At 36.6% G+C, this 14,028-nt stretch overlaps 1 protein-coding gene across 1 annotated transcript in view; it reads right to left on the bottom strand.

The window, feature by feature from the left end:
* Positions 1-14,028, bottom strand: part of DACH2 (dachshund family transcription factor 2) — a gene marked incomplete at its 3' end in the record, with an annotated part of 454,016 nt that overhangs the window by 90,701 nt on the left and 349,287 nt on the right. Inside the window, exons 5-6 of the mRNA XM_080652343.1 lie at positions 3,004-3,139; positions 165-248 (exon numbers count right to left, since the gene is read on the bottom strand). Coding sequence (XP_080508469.1) covers positions 165-248; positions 3,004-3,139 — 220 coding nt within the window. The remainder of the gene's footprint in view (positions 1-164; positions 249-3,003; positions 3,140-14,028) is intronic.

The raw sequence follows: 14,028 nt of genomic DNA on the forward strand, positions 1-14,028 counted from the left end.
AGCTTCAGGTAAGCATTATTTTTTACTATAAAAGTCACTTATCTAAAGCCAATATGAATTTATTATGACTTGGGGAAATGTGGATGCAATATACAGTACTGGGATGTTAATTGAGTTAGTATCTGACCTTTATATGTACATCAAATAAACAAAAATCATTTTACCTTTATTTTCTCTTTGGAATTTTTTGATGGTTGGTCCATTTTCCTGATCAACAATAACTTCCTCTCTATTATTCGACATCATAACTGTAAATAAGAGATATAACTGAGTGATTTTCTTGCAAATCACTCAAAAGAAAAGCAAAAAAGCATTATGTAAATGGCTATTTTATTTCAATAACAACTAACATTAATTTTATGTACTTGTTTTAAAATAATAAAAACATTTGTGTTGATCTGATAATATAATATACAAATCAATTAGCTGCTTAATTATGTGATTTTTAAAATAAAATTAATATATTAGATATATAACAGCCAACATAAACCCTTTTTTAAAAATATATTTTTATTGATTTCAGAGAGGAAGGGAAGAGGGAGTGTGAGAGATATAAACATTAATGATGAAAGAGAACCATTGATTGGCTGCCTCCTGCATTCCCCCAACTGGGGATTGAGCCCGCAACCTGGGCATGTGCCCTTAACCAAAATTGAGCCCAGGACCCTTCAATCCTCAGGCTGACTCTGTATCCACTGAGCCAAGCCATCGAGGGCCAACATAAATCCTTTAAATCATTTTAGATATTTCTTTTTTTAAATGTGTATGCAAATTAGCTATTTTCCTCTGTAATTAATATTTCCCAAAATGCTTCTGAATAGAATTTACCACTTAACTTCATGAATTTAAAATAATTATGCATTATGTCACTCTATAGAGCCTTGCACATATATGCAGTAAAATTAATAGATAAAATATAACTTTCCATTAATTATTATGTGTTTCTGCACAAAATTTTATATTTAAAGAGGGAAATCATGCCAATTTTCATAGGTTATCATTTAATTTTCTTTAATTATATTTTATTAAAACATTATATAATTCTATAAATAATATATGATCACTTTAAATTAAAAATCTTCAAAGCTTTTTTTCATTTATAGACAACCTCACTATCTGCTTGAATGATTTGGACTGTGATTGAAAGCCTAATTACTGCCAGAGAAATTAGAAATGTTTTACGTTGTCAGAATTTTTTTAGAATGTTGTATTCCTTTGGAAATACTTGATTTTACTTCGATTCTTTTATGATATATGCACCACAGAGTACATTTCCCTATGTGCTCTGCTTTTAGCCAGAACTCCATAAATAATTATCTTCCCCACACATAATAAATAAATAAATAAATAAATAAATATCTCCCTTTCCTCTCTTCTCAGTTACTCATTAAAACAAAGAGTATCTCCATAGAAGAAAGTGTGTCTTGGTTTTTTGATTCATTTGAATCTGCTTATCTTACACAGACTCCCTCCTACCAGTTGCACACAATCTGGTTCCACAGATCAGTAAAGCTAGGAGATCACTGTCAACTCTTCTAGGAATTAAACTTACTCCCTTAGGAACATTAGCCTCACGTTCTAGCTTAGTGGTTCTTAACTCTGGCTACACATTAAAATCTTCTAAGGTGATACTGAAAAGCAAAACAGAACACTGAGTCCAGGCTCTATTCCAGCTCAGGTAAATCAAACTCTTAGCATGTGGCCTGGGTTTTCAGATTTGTAAGTGCTCCACAGGTGGTTATAATGAGGATCTAGATTTGAGACCCACTGTGCCCACTGTAAAGCTAAAAAAAAATAAACAACATGTAATGTTGACAGGCTAAGCAAGACTTGGATGAATTTCCACAAGAGAGAAATCATATTCATTCTTCTCCAGCACAAATTCAGAACCTAATACCTTCCCTAATCCCTCAATTCCTCTCCTCCCAACCCCACCCCACCCCTGGGGAGAAAGAGCATTATTTTGGAAAAGCTTGAAGAAATCATTATTGGGAAATCTAAAAATTTAGAGTTCAAATAAACAATGCCCCTATAGTAAAACTAAAAGAAGCTCAGAATTCATTTTTCCCTGAAGGAAATAGATACTTAGGAAATTGGATTATGTAGGTTCAGAAGATTAACAAATATTTTACCTAGCTCATGATTATATACTAAATGAGAATTTGTTACAATTGAATGAATGAACTTAGTAATGTCTGTGTACCCTAGTTAGATCAGACAGAGGAGATGATAAAACAATCAAGGTAAAAGCACACATAAAAAAATAGTGCTTATTCCTCACTTTTCTTTATCACTTTAAAATTCTGTTTTTCCACACATTATTTCATTTGACCTCACAAAAATCCACTCTATTAGGCAGGACAGTAATTATTTTCATATTAGATAAAGAAAGTGGTGGTGGTTAAGTGACATAATCAAGATTTCCTACCTAGCTAGTGCCAGAACTATGGCTAGATTGAAATCTTTAATATGCCACATCACTAACAGTAAACAGTATTCTGAAATTGTGTCTATGGTGTAAGATGTCTAAGACAATAAAAACTTGTAATGAAAAGCATATCAAATAGTTGTGATCCAAGATTTGAAATTGTAGTAAACTGTACATTGATTGACTTTTTAATCACTAAAAAAATAAACTGCCTAAAGGACATTTTAACTTCAATTTTAAAGGATGCTGTGAATATAACAAGTTTATTGTATCATACTAGCTGTTAAAAACCAACATATTGAATTAACAAATACTCTACAAAATTACCATCATATTATTTCCATGAGATACAGTGATACAGTAAATGAAAGCCCTACCAGAAAACAAACTTTCAATATTTTAAGTTTCATTTTGTTATTCATATTGCTTCAGCAATAAAAAAATGACCACTTCAAAAAGCCATTTATACTAAGGTGGCATCAGCCCCTTCAGCTTCCTTTCCCCCTCTGTATTACCTAATGAAGGATTTCTTGAAAGAATATCTTTAAAATCCTTTCTTCAGGTGAAATACTCACCCATTCTGTCTGAATGGTGATCCATCTGAGAGGGAGAGCTGGATACACTGCTGCTGGGGTGGGAGGAGGTCTGGCTCCCAGGGCGATGACTCTCTTCCAGAGAGGGAGCAGGAGAAGGACTCTCTGGGATCCTTTCCTGACACAAAAGAAAGCACAAAGGGAAATTCCATCTGTGCACCAAGATTTTCATATTGGTTGAATCCATAACATTTGAAATTTTCATCTCTCAGTTATCCTGAAAGCATGCTCATCCATAATACCTGGTCTTAAAAACATATCTTTAAATAAAAGCTTATTTTTCTTATAAAATTAATGGAATATAATGAAAGTTCAATAAGAGAAGAAAGTAAAAGGACTCTATTCTATGTCAGATACATAGTAGAGTCTCAATAAAAGCTTGTTTCCATTTGCTTTCCTAGAAAATTCAAAAAGATTATAAATCTGGGGGCATGGTGAATGTTTATTGTTATTGTAAGCACTTCCATTGACATAAAGTTCATGCCAAGATCTGGAGAGTGATCCTACTCTCTAAGTAAGAAGGAGATATCTCAAAAGTAAACATTTGAGAACTCTGAAAAGAAACTTGCAAATATGGCAACTAGTACATGTTTAGCCTTTCTGCACAGACAAACAATATGGACTTAATATACCTGCAATCTATCAGACCTTAAGAATTTATGTTAAATTCTGAAAACAAAATGGTTTGGTTGTCATAGGATACGGATAATAGGTTTTCCACAGTAACATTAAGACCTATCAACATCAATTCCTTAGTATTGTTGAGTGTTTTTAGTTTGAAATAATAAATTTGAATAAAAATGAAATATCTATTTTACGTACTTGTACAGTAACTGCTATAGCTTTCAATATTTCTGTAATTATGAATATTGCTATAAAACTCAAGTCATTCACTATATCTATGCACCATAAATTGATGAATAAATCTAGCAACTATTTAGTTAATTTGATCAATAAAAAAACCAAATTGTGTTTTTTATGCATATATGTAATCAATGTGACTGGGAGATAGATATACTGGGATGGAGAATCTTTTTTCTATAAAATATTTAATTCATTCATAATAAATTTCTTAAATGTGTCCATTTATAATAACAACAATGGTATTCTAATCATAATAATATTACAAGTTAATTTGTTAAATATGTGCTTGAATATTTTCACATTGATTTTGCATGAGTTGCCCAAAATTTATATAAATCCCGTAAAGAAAAACTGTTTGTTGAGTGATATCAAGGAATTGTAGCATGTGAGATTCCTTTGGACTCTCTCCCTGAAATTTCAACAATTTGAACAGCTAAAATTCAACAAAGGACTCCCTGCTCAACATACAGACACACTGAGAGATCCACATATTGAAGCATCGAAAGGTGGGCAACTAAGATGAAACAGGTCAGACAAGAAGGGAGGAGGGCTTAGAATAGCAATGGATGCAGTCCTGCAGTGAGGAGCCCAAAGCAGGGCTCATCCCAGAAAGGGGAGGAAGCCAGTTGTGGCTCATTCTTCCTTCAGCTGGGAGAAGCAGAGAGACTGGGTGGGAACTCTTGTGGGAGTGAGCAGTGCAAGTTGCAACTGAGCCAAGAGAACTGGGCAAGGACAGAGCACAGAGGTTCTGCCACAGCTCTTGGGTGGTTGACACTCCAGACAAAGAAAGAAAGCCATAGAGCTTTTTATACCAAGTGGCTGAGCACATTATCTGTAAAGTCGAGAACTGTTTCTACAGAATCACTATTTCTCCTCAGCAAAGTGTACACTCTATGACATTCCTAGTTGTGGCACACTGGGAGAGTTCCAAGGTCACCATTACCAAGAAGGCAAAACAAAAAAGGCAGCCAAATACCCCGCAGACAACACCAAGCCCAAGTATGGCAGCTGCACTGACAGCATCCATGGGCATTAGCTATGGGTTTTCACAGAGCTAAAAAATTTGTGATTCAGCACCCCCTACTGAAAATAATAGAAAGAACTCTTCATAGTTGACATAATTGATATCTAATTGTCACTCATACATAGATGCCTAGACAGAGAAGGAACCCATCAAACACCATGAATAACCATATTAGCAAGGAAGCTCAGAAAGAAAATAAAAAATCTCCAGTAAGCAAGCTTGAACATATGGAAATATGTGATATAAATGGCAGAGAATTCAAGATTGCATTTCTTAAAATACTTAATGAGATGTGAGAAAATACAGAGGCAATTTAATGCGCTCAGAAAATAAATTAACAAACAAAATAAGTACTTTACCAAAGAAATTGAATTTTTTAAAAAGAACCAAACAGAAATCCTGGATATGAAGAATTCAATAAAAGAGGTCAGAAATGAACTTGCAAGCATAAGAAATAGAGCCAACCAGATGGATGAAAGAATTACTGATATCGAAGAAAGAATTCTAGAAATGACACAGAGGGAAGATGAGAGAGATGTGATAAATAAATAAATTAATTAATAAATAAATTAATTAATTAATATAAAGAACTCTATCAAATTAACTAAATCACAAAAAGTAATAAAAGAATAATGGACATACCAGAAGAAGAAGAGAGGAAGAAGGGAATGGAAACCTATTAGCACAAATAGTTAATGAGGACTTCCAGAACATATGGAAAAAGCTAGACCCTTGAATTCAAAAAGCAAACAGTGTAAGAGCCCATCAGCAGATGAGTAGATTAAAAAACTGTGGTACATCTACACAATGGAATACTATGCTATGGTAAAAAAGGAGTTCTTACCATTTGCAACAACATGGGTGGAGATGGAGAGTATTATGCTAAGTGAAATAAGCCAGGCAGAGAAAGATAAATATCACATGATCTCACTCATTTATGGAATATAATGAACAACATAAACTGATGAACAAAAACAGATCCAGAGACAGAGAAACATCAATCAGAACGTCAAACCTCAGGGAACGTAGGGGACGGTGGAGGTAAGGGGGAGAGATCAACCAAAGGACTTATATGCATGCTTATAAGCCTAATCAATGAACAGAGACAACAGGGGGGTAAGGGCATGAATGGGGGATTGGGGGTAATAGGGGAATAAGGACACATATGTAATACCTTAATCAATAAAGAAATTTAAAAAAAGAAGCAAACAGAATACCTGGTTACTTCAATCCAAAGAGGCCATCTACAAGGCACGTTATATTAAAACTATCAAAAGTTAATGACAAAGAAAGAATTATCAAGGCATCCAGGGAAAAGAAGGAAGTGACCTATAAAGGAAAACCCATCAGGTTATCATTGGACTTCTCAGCAGAAACTCTATAAGCCAGAATAGGGTGGAACCAAATATGCAAACTACTGGAGGAGACAAATTACTAGCCAAGAATAATGTATCCAGTTATCTTTTAAATATGTTATCTTTTAAATATGAAGGAGAAATAAATATTTTCCAGACATACAGAAGCTGAGGGAATTTATCACCAGAAGACCTCCATTGCAGGAAATACTCAAGGGGGTGATTCTACCTGAAACAAAAAAAACAAAAGGTCACCACACTACTAGTAAGTTCACCAACAAACTTACAGCACAAACAGGGATATCTGTGACCACAAAAACATGAAAAGGAAGAGGTAAAGGGTCTGAATTTGCAAGGAAGATGGAGATCAGATGCATTCAAAAGAAAAAGAAAAACCTACTCTACATATGAAACTTTCTTTTTTATAAACCTAAAGATAACCACAAAAAAAAAAAACAACAACACTGAAGCACACCATTCAAAAAAAGACAAAAGAGAAAAAAAGAAGTATGGAATATCAGCAAATAAAAACATCATATAGAAACACAAAGGAAAAGAACCAATGGAGGCACAGAGCTACCAGAAAATAATAGATAAAATGGCAAAAGGAAATCCTCATACATCAATAATTACCCTCAATGTAAAAGACCTGAATTCACCAATAGAGAGTTCAAGAGTAGGAGATTGGATCAAAAAATAATCCAACCAGATGATGCCTATAAGAGACATGTTTAAGCTGCAAAGACAAGGGTAGATTCAAAGTGAAAAGGTAGAAAATGATTCTCCAAGCAAATAACATCCACAGAAAACCAGATGTAGCCATACTTATATCTGACAAAAATATCTCAAGATAACAAAAGTAATAAGAGACAAAGATGAACATTCTATAATGATAAAGGGGACACTACATCAAGAAGACATAACACCATTTAATATATACTGTATGTACCAAATCAGTGAGCACCGAAAATATAAAGCAACTATTAACAGAACTAAAGTGAGAAACTGACAAAAATAATCATACTAGCTGTTAATGGACCTAAATACTCCATTAACAGCTCTAGATAGATCATCCAAAAAGAAAATCAATAAAAATATTGTCTTAAATGACACATTAGTCCAATGGTCATAATTGATATCAACCAAAAACTTGGAAACAATAAGGTTTGCATTAATAGTGATTCTTTCATTCCAGAGAATTAGACTATACATTCTTTTCCAGTGCACATGGAACATTCTCAAGGATAGACCATACGTTGGGTCACAAAACCAGCCTCAACAAATTTAAGAACATTGACATCATACCAGGCATATTGTCTGACCACAATGCTTTGAAATTGGAAATCAACTGCAAAAAGGAAGTTCAAAACACACACACACACACACACACACACACACACACACACACACACAGATATGTGGAGATTAAACAGCATACTACTGTATGATGGGTCAAAAAAAGAAAAAGTGAGATCAGCAGATATATAGAGACAAATGAGAATGACAATATGACATATCAAAACTTCTGGGATGCAGGGAAAGCAATAATAAGAGGGATATTTATCTCATTACAAGCCTATCTCAAGAAACAAGAGTAATCCCAACTAAACAGCCAAACAGTATATTTTAAAGAACTAGAAAAAGAATAGAGGAACTAAGATGGCAGCATAGGTAAATGCCGATACTTGTATCCTCTTACAACCACATCAAAATTACAACTAAAATACAGGCCAACCATCATTCAGAAACCACCTGAAATGTGGCTGAATGGAAGTCCTACAACCAGAGAATTAAAGAAAAAAGCACACTGAAACTGGTAAAAGGGTGGAGGCGCAGAGCAGGCTATTCTGACACCCATGTGTGGTGTGTTTTCATTTATTTATTTATTTATTTATTTATTTACTTTTTCTATTTATGTGTGGTGTGTTTTTAATTGGGAAGGATATCATGGCTGAGGAGGTCTCCCATGAGGAGCAAGAGATCCCAGCCCCACACCAGGTCCCAGCCCAAGGTTAAAGTGCCAAGAAGAGAAGTCCCTGTAACTTTGGGGTGTAAAAACCAGTGGGCACTGTGCCTGAGTTGTTACTGGTGAGAGGAGGAGATGAGGAGCCCTTGGTTTTTGTCTTCAAAGGGAAATATTTCAATCAAGAGACAAAATATAAAAAAACAAGCAAGAATTTATTGACCTCAGCAAAAATACATTTAGGAAAGTGAAACAAGGAAGGCATAGAAGAAGCAACAGGAGAGTCTAGACTGGGCAGCATAAGCTCTGGGCAGTTAGAGGATGGGGTGGGAGGGGGAGATTTGCTCCCCTGGTTGTAAGTATCATGGGATCCATTAGAGGTTATGGGATACATGGGGTAGGAGGAGAGGGGGTAGGGAATGGCACCGGTATACTTCCTGAAGGGAGAGCACACTGGGACCTTCATTTTGAGGAGTTTTAAAGGCTGGGTGTTTAGGGGAGGTCTTAGGAGCAGATCAATAGAATATTTATCAGTTTTATGCTGATGTACCAAAATGAGATTTATTCTCTTAATATGGCTGTCCTTGAGTGTGGCTGGCAAATGGCACTTAATTGGATGTCTGTTACCTGCCTCCCTGAGTAAGGTGATTTAAGCTATATACTCTCTGCTTGTGAAGGAGAAGTAAAAACCACTTACTCTGAAGTGTCCTTAGTTTAGGGAAGATAGGATATACTAGGTCCGTGGTCGGCAAACTGCAGCTTGCAAGCCACATGCGGCTCTTTGGCCCCTTGAGTGTGGCTCTTCCACAAAATACCACGGCCTGGGCGAGTCTATTTTGAAGAATTGGCATTAGAAGAAGTTTAAGTTTAAAAAATGTGGCTTTCAAAAGAAATTTCAATCATTGTACTGTTGATATTTGGCTCTGTTGACTAATGTGTTTGCCAACCACTGTACTAGGTAGTTGCAAACTGGTGCTACACCTCCTGTCTTAGTTTCTCTATTCCTCCTGTTATGGAATTTTCTTAGATTCTAATATTCTATAACATTCCCCACTCAGAGACTTCTACCACTAAAATATTTTAGCAGTAATGAGGGAGGGTGGTCTGTCTTCAGTAATTGCTTTGTGCTAAAAATTGTTATAGTCCCTGTCTACATTAGCGTATGAAAGTCTCTCTCCCTGTCTGATCTAAGGGTGACAACAAAATGGGATTTGAGACTGGAAGAGAGAGGCCCTTGGTTGATTCTTCTAAAGTAGGGATGGACTGAAATTCCTGAAGTGTCATCATTTCTACATGGAGTCTCACTTCAGCAAATCTACAGATTCAATGCAAACCCTATTAAAATACCAACAGCAAATTTCAAATGTCTAGAACAAATGCTCCAAAAAATTATATGGAACTCCCAAAAATAAAATTAAAAAAAAAAAACACACCTCAAATAGCTGCAGCAATCATGAGAAAGAAGAAAAAAGTTGGAGGTGTCACAATACCAGATATCAGGTTGTACTATAAAGCCACTGTAATCAAAACAGCCTGGTACTGGCACAAGAATAGGCATATAGATCAATGGAACAGAACAGAGACCCTAGAAATCAACCCAAGCCATTGAGCTCAATTAACATTTGACAAAGAAGGCAAGAGCATATAATGGAGTCAAGACAGTCTCTTCAATAAATGGTGTTGGTAAAACTGGACAAATACATGCAAAAAAAATGAAACTAGACCACCAACTTATACCATATGCAAGAATGAATTCAAAATGAATAAAAAACTTAAATGTAAGTCATGAAGCCATAAAAATCCTAGAAGAAACAACAGGCAGCAAAATCTCAGACATCTCTTGTTACAACATGTTTATGGATACATCTCCTAGGACAATGGAATCTAAGGAAAAAATAAACAAATGGAATTACATAAAAATAAAAAGCTTCTGCATATCAAAAGAAAATCCTATATAATAAAAGGCTAATATGCAAATTATCCCCTCAACCAGAGTTTGACCAGGAGTTCGACCAGGGGGTGGGGCCAGCTGGCCAACCGCCCACATCTCCTCCCCCTGGCCGGCCTGGCCCGATCAGCTGATTGGGGCAGGCTGGCCAGACCCCATCTGTGCACGAATTCGTGCCGCAGGCCTCTAGTATCAACAAATGAAAAGGAAGCCCAAGTATGGGAGAACATATTTGCCAATGATACATTTGATAAAGAGTTAACATCCAAAATATATAAGGAACTCATATAATGTAACCAAAGGAAGACAAACAATCCAATTAAAAAATGGGCAAAGGACTTAAATAGACACTTTTCCAAAACAGACATACAGATGGCCAAGAGACATATGAAAAAATGCTCAAAGCCACTAGTCATCAGAGAGATACGAATTAAAATGACAATGAGGTAACACCTCACACCTGTCAGAATGGCTACCATCAACAAATCAGCAAGTGACAAGTTTTGGTAATGTATGTGGAGAAAAGGGGAACCCTGGTACACTGCTGGTGAGAATGCAGACTGGTGTAGCCATTATGGAAAACAGTATGGAGTTTCCTAAATAAATTAAATATAGAACTGCCATTTGACCTAGTGATCCCACTTCTAGGAATATATCCTAAGACACCAGAAACATCAATCAGAAAGAATGTATGCACCCCTATGTTCATAGCCGCACATTTTACAATAGCTAAGATCTGGAAACAGCCCAAATACCATCAGTAGATGAGTGGATCAAAAAGCTCTGGTACATTTACACCTGGAATACTATGCAGCAGTAAAAAAGAAGGATCTCTTACCCTTTGAGATAGCATGGAGGTACCTGGAGAGTATTGGGCTAAGTGTAATAAGTAAGTCAGAGAAAGACAAATATCACACAATCTCACTAATATGTGGAATCTAATGAATAAAATAAATTGATGAATAAAATCGATCCAGAAACATATTAGTATGGAGCAGACTGAGGAATTCCAGAGAGAAGGCTGGGGAGGGTGGGTGGGTGTGAAGAGATCAACCAAAGAACTTGTATGCATATATGCATAATCCATGGACACAGATAATAGTATGGTGAAGGCCTGGGGCAGCGGGTGGGGGCAGGCTAGAATGAGTGAATGGATATAAAAGGGGGGCGACATATGTAACACTTTCAACCATAAAGATCTAATTTTTTAAAAAAAGGAATATGCCTATGAAAATAGCATGAAAAACAAAGGCTAATGATCACAGCAAAATATAAGCCAGTTTGTACGTCTGTAAGAATGTCAGAAAAGAGAGCTTAAGGTTTCTTTTGATGGAATGAAAACAAGCAATGACTATTTGGTAGCATCAGATGCTCAGGTAAATTCTGTAAGGTTGAAATTATATCAGCAGGTCTTAATAATTCTAAGTCAAAGGGTGGGGGGTGGGAAATGAAGCATTAGCTTGGAGGGTGAAGACAACTAGAAGAATTCAGTAATTATTATTTATAGGTAAATATAAAAATTTAGAGGCAACCTACTACACTAGAGTCCAATATCCACATTTGGGCATTGTGTTTTCCATTGAAACAGAATTTTTCTCCCTATCACCCTCATTTTTATCAAAGAGACTACATTTGATCCAGTTTTAATTTGACCTGATTATTTGTATAAACACAATAAGAATAGCAACTAATTATATAAGCTATTTAAAATCTGCTTTGCTGGAATTTCATTCACAAGAAATCTTCAGACTATACTTTAGTCAGCCCCTTGGGGGCACAGAAGCCAAGCCACACAGTTCCCATCCAGTTTTGCCTGTAATGCCTATAGATTTGGGTGGATTTCTCAAGTTCTTGGGGTCCCCAAAATGTCTAAGATTCTTTCTTTGCCTTCTCCCAGGAAAGCAGACTTCCTTCCTTACCTGAAAGACTACCATGAACCATGTGAATAAGCAAGGCACCAGGCCATTTTTCCCAAAGGGCATTTACTGGCTTTAAAGTCAATCTCAATTCCTTGTCTTTCTGGTGACATCCAGAGTTCTGGTATGTCTCTTCTGGTATGTCTCTCTCTTTTTTTCTTTTTTCTTTATTGATTAAGGTATTACATATGTGTCCTTATCCCCTCATTGCCCCTCACCCCCCTAGTGTCTGTGCCCCTTGGCTATGCTTATATGCATGCATACAAGTCCTTTGGTTATCTCTCTCTCCCTTACCCCGCCCTCCCCTAACTTCCCTCTGATATTTGACAGTCTGATCAGTGTATGCCTCTCTTGATCATGACATTCTAGTCAAAGATTTGGTTATTAAAACTGTGAGGGTTAACTTGAAATGCAGGCAGATAGGGCAGGGGTCCAGTGGAAAACAAAGGCAGGTGGTACATAGGCAAGGGCAGGCATGGCAGTTTGAGCCAGCTTAATCACAGGAACCAACCAAGCAGAAATAATAAAATGTTTCTGGACTCAAAGAGGGAGGCATGGAAAAACAAGGGGGGCCTGCAACAATGAGGTGTACTGACACATAGAAACAGAGAAAGTTCAGCGCAGGAACAGAGAAAGAACACATAGAAACAAGGAAAGTTCAGCATGGGGACAGAGAAAGAACAATTGAGGGAATCAATCAGGTGATGACATGGATAGATATAGAAGCAGGTTTGTAGTAAATATATGCCCCTGGATTACAAGGTTTTATGTGGCAGCCCATTATTGGGCTCCCCTCCCCATGTGGGGAGTCTGAATCTGCTTGAAATAAATTTTCCACACTTTTGCTCAAATCTTCTGGTCCGAGGAGCTCATTCTTTGGTGTCAAAAGACATGACCCTGGGGAAAAACATTGGCTAACTGTTTCAGTTATCAGAACCACAATTGGAACCTGGTTTTATGTGTCCTATTATAAAGAGAACAGATTTTTATTGGGTTTATGCAAACAACCATATTGTCATGAAAATATTTACTTACTGAGAATTGTCAAGTTCTGGAGATATTAGGTAGAGAGAAAAACATAAAATGTCTCAATATTGCTTATGAGGGTATATTTTATCAAAATACTTATAGGGAAAACAAAACAAGCTTAACTAAAAAGTAAGAGACCAGCATTTCTTAGATTGGCATTAATGAACACATTTCATAAACTCAATTGGCAAACACACTCACTTTCAAGAAACAATCTCCAAAAAGCACAAGACATTCATCAGCTCCAAATCCACTTTACATATTTTCTGTAATAAAAAGCCAAAAGCAAACTTAAGACTTGTCTAGCACTCAATATTTCAGTATTTCATGTTATTTAAAAATATCTAGATACTCAATAATTTCAGTTAAAATCCACTTATTTAGAAAAGAATAGTTGAAATAAGTTAAAGTGGTTTGTTTAGGTGGCTAAGGTTTTTTTTATATTTTGACAAGAAGCCCAATGCACAAAATTCTTGCGGGGTTGGGGAGCCTCAGCCCAGCCTGTGCCCTCTCACAGTCTGGGAGCCCTCACTCCTTACCACCCACCTGCTTGCTGCTCCTTACTGCTTGGTTGGCTGCTCCTTAGCGCTGCCGAGAAGGCCTGAGAGGCTGCCGTGGAGGCTGGAGAGGCTCCCACCACAGCTGCTGCACTAGCCAGCCATGAGCCTGGCTTCTGGCTGAGTGGTGCTTCCCCTGTGGGAGCTCACTGACCACCAGGGGGCAGCTCCTGCATTGACCATCTGCCCCCTGGTGGTCAGTGCACGTCATAGTGACCTGTCATTCCATTGGTCTTTCGGCTGTTTGGTCGATTTGCATATTAGGCTTTTATTATATAGGAATATTTACCTTCCAGAGCTTTGTATTTAAAAAAAAAAAATGACCCAGACAGGAGTTTATGGTGAAGTCCA

The sequence above is a fragment of the Plecotus auritus genome (assembly GCF_963455305.1).
Source record: "Plecotus auritus genome assembly, chromosome: X".
Taxonomy (NCBI): Eukaryota; Metazoa; Chordata; class Mammalia; order Chiroptera; family Vespertilionidae; genus Plecotus; species Plecotus auritus.